Genomic DNA, 7332 nt, shown 5'->3' on the forward strand with positions numbered 1-7332 from the left:
GTCCTCTGAACCAATCAGCATCATGTATCGATCACGTATTGAAGACACTGCTTTTACCCAGATATTATTCTCAGTGTCACACGTAATGGAAATAAAGTGGACATACAATATAAAACCAAATACAAAATCCATTAATTTATTTTATTACAAATTAATATTGTACTAACAAATGGCTGTGTGTGTGTGTGAGGCAGTGCAGCTACACCTTAGCGCACAGCCGCGGACAGAAGAAGCTGATGTCCGACGTCATTTCGCCTTTTTAGACAGCTGGTGGATGGAAAAGAAGCTCCACCCCCTGCGGCTGACTGACGCGGAGGAGAGCGTTTCCGGGAATCTGTCCGTCGCGTCAGTCAGCCGCGGAGGTGGAGCTTCTTTTCCATCCACCAGCTGTCTAAAAAGCCGGAATGACATCGGGTGTCAGCTTCTTCTGTCCGCGGCTGTGCACTAAGGTGTGCCCCGGCCCTGTGTGTGTGTGTGTGTGTGTGTGTGTGTGCGTGCACGCACGCACGTGTTTCACTGACTAATGCAGTCCAATGCTTGACCCTTCCTACAGACCCAGAGGCAAGAACAGTTTGCACAGTAAAATCCTATATGTGGTCATTTAACTCTCAGAGTCAAATTAACACTCGGGATTTTGCTTGTGGACAGGCACTTAGTATCCTCATTGGCTGCAGTTCAGACAGGGTTGCAGTCCATTCTCATTGCAGGAAGTGCACTTGAGGGCTTTGAAGGAATCTGTGAAGCAGTTGCGATATATAGTAGACATCTTACTGCCATGGCACATGGGGCAGGGGATGAAGGCATAGCCCCCACAAATCTGGCACGTGTGGGGCTGCTGTACCCTCTGGGGGAAAGAAAGAACCAGCAGAGTTTTAATAAAACTTCAAAGGGTGGAAACTCTTAAGATTCACAGGAGCAAATCTAAGAAAAACCTACTGTAAGACTTCTAAAATTAACTATACTATTGAGAGATCTGACCTCCAAATTACAGGAAATGTCTTGAGCAAAGTGCATGTATAATGTTACCATTAGTTTGAGTTCAGTTTAGGTCACACAATTTCAGTTTCTATGACGTGGTTGTTTAGTATAGCCCTGAATCTAAACTCACTCCTTGGTGGAATTTGACTCTCGCCATTTTGACACTGACATTCTTTTCAAGTCAGTAACTGCATAAGTCAGTGCTTTTCTGGTCATTTGATACTGGTGGTGAGTGGAGGCCAAAGGGTTCAAATCAGGCCAAAGGCCCAGTGACCAGTAACCATGAAGAGGCCTTCCATTGCTTACTACTACAGTGCATTATGATCTGCTTTGGTGCGTTTTAGTGAATGTGTTGGAAGTAGAATTAGTGGCAAGCATTCTATTACTGACGGTCAAATATTGATGTACAACATGGCAGTTGACTGGTGTTTTATTGATGCTCTCATTGAAAAAGGAGAAATGACAGCTCCTGTTCTCATTATGTTCACAGTTCATCGCAATGGCTTAAGTTACTCAAGAGTGATCAAACAAGAGTGAATTATATATTGTGATTTTATAAACACTGTATATACGTTATCAAATCCAACATCAAACATGAATATTTAAACATATTCCTGTGTTAACTGAGACTTACCTCTATTCTTGTTAGAAGATCCTGAAGTTCTCCTGATTCATTCATATCCAGTATCTTCTCAGCACCCTGGGAAAAATCACAACCATGTGAACTGAGCGGTGCAACTATACTTGTATTGTGATGATAGTTACTGTACTGTACTTTGTACTGTACCGTACGGTGCTCTGTGCTGTACTGTAATGTAGTGTACTGTACTTTGTACTGTACTCTGGACTGTTCTGTACTCTACTGTACTGTAGGCTACTGTGCTCTGTACTGTACTACTCTAGACTTTACTGTACTCTGTACTGTAGTACTCTGCAGTCTGCACTGTACTGTACTTCTCTGTACTGTACTACTGTTATGGTTATAATGCTCAGTGTGAAGCTCAACAGTGCCACTTGAAGGTACAGTAGGTCACCCAACGGTATTGCAGCTGTTTGTACTCCAAACATACATACCTGTACATAGAGACATACATAGAGACACATACGGCCAGTCATTGGAGCGGTGTGCACCGCTCACAAATGGCGGTGAATGGATGCCAAATTGTGGTATTCAAAATACAAAAGTTAAAACACTAACCCCAAGGTAGTGTCCATCGATGAACACCACTGGTAGGGAGGGGGACTCTCCCACACGTTTGCACCGCTCTTCCAGGTCCTTGCCATACTCACTGTCCAGAGCAATGTTCTTCTCAACAAACTTCACGATGTGGTTCTGGAAGATCTTCCGCACCAACTCACATCTCTCAAATGTAGTTCTGACCACTCGGAAGCTTGTAGTGTAGATCACAATCCGTCCACACTCAAGTGATAGTTCCTGCTAGGAGGAAGATATAAAGCTTCATGAATATGTTGTTTCTTGCTCACTATTTTGTCCAGTGTAATTGGGCTGGACCCAGTCAGAATGGAAGAGGGGGGATTGTGATGTGTTTTGATGTTGCTTATGGTTGTTGTAGTGAGGACAGAGTGTTGTGTAGTTCAGGGTTATTTATAATACTTGTGGGGGTTAGGGGTATTTAAGTATTTATGGTGTGTTTATGTATTGTATGTGGGTTATGTATTTATCACGTTTAGTTATGCATTCATGTGCATGTTTTAGAAGCATCCTCATTTCAATAGTGCAGTCCAGGTCACCTGCAGGGTATAAAAGGCTGCAGTGCCAGTTAAGATCAGGTGAGTGTGGAGTGGAGAATTCAGGTCAGTATGAAGAGCAGCATGTGTTCAATATATAGTCTAGTAAGTCTACACCTTCTGGTTGCAACCTACTATTTGGCTCTGTACTGTATTTCAGGTGCAAAGACGGTCACCCTGTCACACCACGAGATGCAGATTCCAGTCCCTATGGCAATGACGTGATTTTCCGTAGATAATCACGTTTTTAACAGAGGCTGTCTGCAGCGTCATTCAAAACGGTTGCACAAAGACTGCCTCTGATTGCCCCCCCTCCTAGCAGTAGGGCAGTACTACTAGTAATAAGTATTGGGGTGCCCACAGGGCGGGCATTCTCACATTCTAATACATCTAGAAAACCCCTTTCTGGCAGCCAGCTTGGTAGCGTGCCTCACTAGTCATTATATACTACATTACTAGTTTAGTCTTGCAAGTTGCCACTCGCTAAGAGTTGGAAATCTTGGAATAGAAGATGGATTTACCAAACAAACTATGCAGCAGCTAAACTACGCTGCATCAAGGGACAAGGGTGTTATTTAACCTGACTCCGCCAGATGGAAGAGACGCTTGCTTTCACAACGTACTTCCATCTGGGATCTCTGTAGCCCAATCGCTGAAGAAAGTGTTAACGAACTGATAGCCTGATAGCATTAGATTCAACGCTTTTTAGAAACCCCTCACTATCGTGTTGGATGTGTAGGTCATGTCTTCCTTGCTTTCAAGAATAAAAGATGATTTTAAGGCAAAGGAAGGAAATACAATTGCAACAGGCGCTTCTCAATGGCGTCACACCCGCTCTCGCCAAGATCCCGCCTGTAGCTACTGCTGATTGGTCCGTCCCGACCACGGCCGGTTCAACGCCAATCCCTGAGTGATCCCAGATGGAGGCTGTATTGTGAACTAGTGAGTCAATACCGCTCTCATCTGGCGGAGTCAGGTTAGGTTGTATTGGGTATATGCCCTAAAATGATGATGCTGGGAATTATTTTGGGTAATTCTGGTTCAGGTTTGGTGGTTCCGGCCTGATACAAACCAGTGACATGCAACAACATGTTATTTCCACTCCCGACCGCATCAGAAACTTGAAAATGGTATGCATCCCAGGCTAGTGCCTTACTAATCTGTCTTTCAGTGTGCTGAGCTGGTTGGAGAGTGGTGGCGAACATTAAGGATTGGAAGCAGCTGGCCAGGGCCTCCAATCACACCTTTCCCAGTGCTTCTCCCTCTTCCATCTGAGAGTCTATTGGGCGCTTTCGGAAATAGCGCACTGTGCAATGCAAACTAATAGGTGAGTGCGCTCCGGTGCGGTATTTCCGAATGCACCCATATAGTTTGATAGATTCAGTAATCCCTCAGTTTGTTGTGGCAGTTTAGCACACTCAAATAAAATAGTGTAGTTTAAGTTGTAAAAAAACAAACACATTTATGTGCAAGTATTATTGTGTAAATATAGTGAATGGTTATATTAGAATAACTTTTTTTTATGCCATTTAACAGTTATTCATTTTAACAAAAGAAAATCCCTTACTGCACCTTTAACAGTCAGGGTTTTTCAGTGTAGGTGTTACTTAAGAGCAAGCCGATCATTGTACACTGTACAGGGAACCTAGAAAGCGAACGCTCGAGAATTCATTAACCTGATTAGGTCCTCCTGTAACACTTACCGAAATGCATCATTAATCTTTAATTTAACCATGACCTTGTCCTCTTCTGTAGTCCTGTATATAGTTATGCATCTGTATGTAGCTTTAACCAGACTTATAATGACATAGATTAGTACCTATAACCAGATCTACAGTATGTTTTATAGTTACATACAGTAGATAGTTAACCAGACAGACCACTATCTTTAATTAACTAGAGTTATAATTATATGTAAAGATCTTTTAACCTTTTATATTTATGTCTACCTGTAGCTTTACCTTTAACCAGACTTACTGTATAGGTTATATCTGTACATCTACATGTACAGCTACATTTTAATATTTATATAATAGGTTATATGTTTACATATTACCTCCTGGACCATGACTTACATGTATATGCAGTAGGTTAGCCTATATTGTACCTTTAACCAGACTTTAGGCTGAGTAAAAGGAGAAGTCAACAACTTTCAGCAAAAAAATAAACAAAAGAAGGACAAAAGTAAACTTCTTTCACTTCTTTCGTCTTCACTCTTATTTCTCCCATTTGTTTCTATTTGTACTTTTACATGTTTTACACTTTTTCAATGAAAGAGTAAAGAGGACCATCAGTTTGCCACAGCTACTGTCCATCTTTAGAACATAACATTTAACAAATGCCTGAATTATAATTGTATAATTATATAGTTATTTACATAATATGAACCACTAATTCAATAGTTCGGCTGCTGTCATGAATTACTGTTGCTCTCTAAGAAAATGGAACCGTGATCGGTGGTGGAAGCAGTACCCCGACTTTACCCCAGTACCCCGTACTTAAGTCAAAGTACAGAAGTATTTGCATTAAGTAGGACTTCCAGTACCACACTTACAGTTATCCATTACGGACCATTTCATCATGCTAAATATGTTATTATTACTTTAATGCTAATAATGGCGGGTAAAGGGCGAGGCTGATGTTGATTACTTTAGATGCAACAGTATAATACACCTGTATGCATGTTCTGTATTTGCAATCTAAATCTGTAGGCCTACATTTAACTAAAGCTGTCAAATAATTGCAGTGGAGTAAACAGTACAATATTTGCCTAAGGGGCTGTTGCAGCATGCAAGAAATACTCAAGTAAAATATAAGTACATCACAATTGTAATAAGTAGCCTGATACTTGAGTCAGTGTACTTCGTTACTTTCCACCAGAAGGTATAATTATTATGACAAGCAACATACCCATCACACCTTTCAATTAATAGTGTACTTACTCCATTGGATTGGGGCAGGTTTTCAAACAACACTTGACCCGCGCTCACTTTGTGCTTGACCCCCCTGACAGTCCCGTTTTTGCTTAGGATGTTGACCCTCTTGGTGGTGAACGTCCGATCCCTGGTGGCCCCGGCATACATGAGCAGCTCATCGGGCTCGCCCTCACTGTCGTCCAGCTCGGAACCCAGAAATCCGTACAGATGTGCACCGCCATCACCACTTGTGGACGGGGTACTAGCCCGGTCGGCGTCTGAGCTGCTGGTGCAGTCCGAATCCAAGGAGTCAGAGGGACCCTCATCCTTGAACATCTCCTTCAGAACCCGACCGCTGTTGCCCGAAGCCACGCGGAACCTCACCCGCTTCTGTGGCTTCACCTCCTCTTGCGTCAACATCGTCTCCTCCATTGGTAAACCGGCAGCAGATTACATGATCTGTGAAACTGCCGCCCAATTCCTTCCCTCTCATTCGAAGCTATCCGTGAGGGCCAGACAAACTACTTCTACTACCCCATGGATTACCGGTATGTTTAATCCTCCCAGTTTGAACAGTTCTAAAAATGACTGAGAGCCTGTAAGCCGCTGCAGTCAGAGCCACCCAGCCAGTAAATAATGCATCTCTTCCTACCATGGCAACTGAGAAAGATAACCTCTAGTAAGCTGATAGTTGCTTTTTAATTATTCATCACTATTTATACAGTTTTCCCTTTGAAAGAAAAAATTGGTAACACTTTATATTAAGGTCGTCTTTATAATGCATTATAATGTGCTTACAAGGTATTATAAAACTTGTATAACAACGTATAACCACGTTTATAACATATAAGTGCTGGTCATAATGCATTATTATGCTCAGTGGAACAGCACGTTATAACTATTATAACTTAGGTGGTTATAAAGGCACATAGAGAAGTAATGTCTGTGTCATAATGCATTATAACCAATGTGTATTAAATGGAATAATGTCTTATAAACATCAATAATATGCTATAGCAGGACTTTGAGAACTTTAAGTAAAGTGGCAACATACTTTAATGGTTATTAGCCGTTGTATCATTTTAAAATACAGCATGACTTTGTGACCTTTAAGTAAAGTGACAAAACTTGTATAATAATAGCATATTATTGACATTATTCCATTTAATACACATTGGTTATTATAATGCATTATAACGCAGACATTACAGCACTTCTCTGGGTGCCTTTATAACCACCAGGGTGAAATAAAAGAAACCTTTCCATATTTCACAGTAATCACACAGCAGTTCAGACTGGTTCTATAGCTATATAGGACACTTTTTAGAGAGGTGAATATGGTAGTACATTATTTCAGGGATTTGTACATCAAGGCACATACTATAAAATAAATACCATTATTACTTGCGCGCATTATTATGTCTGTCGTCTTCATCTCCCTGTTGAATTAAAGCAAATTATTTGCATGTTAGTGTGAAGACAATTTCCGCATAGTAAAGGCAGGGATAAATGATAATTAAGTCTTCTCTGTGTGCCTTCACAGGCCACAGTGCCACACATATGAATGAATGACGTAAGCTACATCAGTCCTTTTGTCTCCTGCGCTACACACTCCTCCCTCCTCCCTTTGCACTTGGGGGAAGTGTCTGTCGTTGCATCCACCATGGAGGAGGGAGATAGGGCAGGTGTT

At 41.6% G+C, this 7332-nt stretch overlaps 1 protein-coding gene across 1 annotated transcript; it reads right to left on the reverse strand.

Annotated features, from left to right (window-relative positions):
• Positions 1 to 661: 661 nt before the first annotated feature.
• grxcr1a (glutaredoxin and cysteine rich domain containing 1 a) lies at positions 662 to 6074 on the reverse strand (the record flags this gene model as incomplete). Its single annotated transcript, XM_080774273.1, has 4 exons — positions 662 to 844; positions 1613 to 1678; positions 2177 to 2416; positions 5670 to 6074. 4 exons carry the CDS (start codon positions 6072 to 6074, stop codon positions 662 to 664), a joined length of 894 nt encoding a protein of 297 aa, XP_080630399.1.
• Between the last annotated feature and the right edge of the window lie 1258 nt (positions 6075 to 7332).

The sequence above is a fragment of the Protomyctophum bolini genome (assembly GCF_963924005.1).
Source record: "Protomyctophum bolini genome assembly, chromosome: 10".
NCBI classification, from domain to species: domain Eukaryota; kingdom Metazoa; phylum Chordata; class Actinopteri; order Myctophiformes; family Myctophidae; genus Protomyctophum; species Protomyctophum bolini.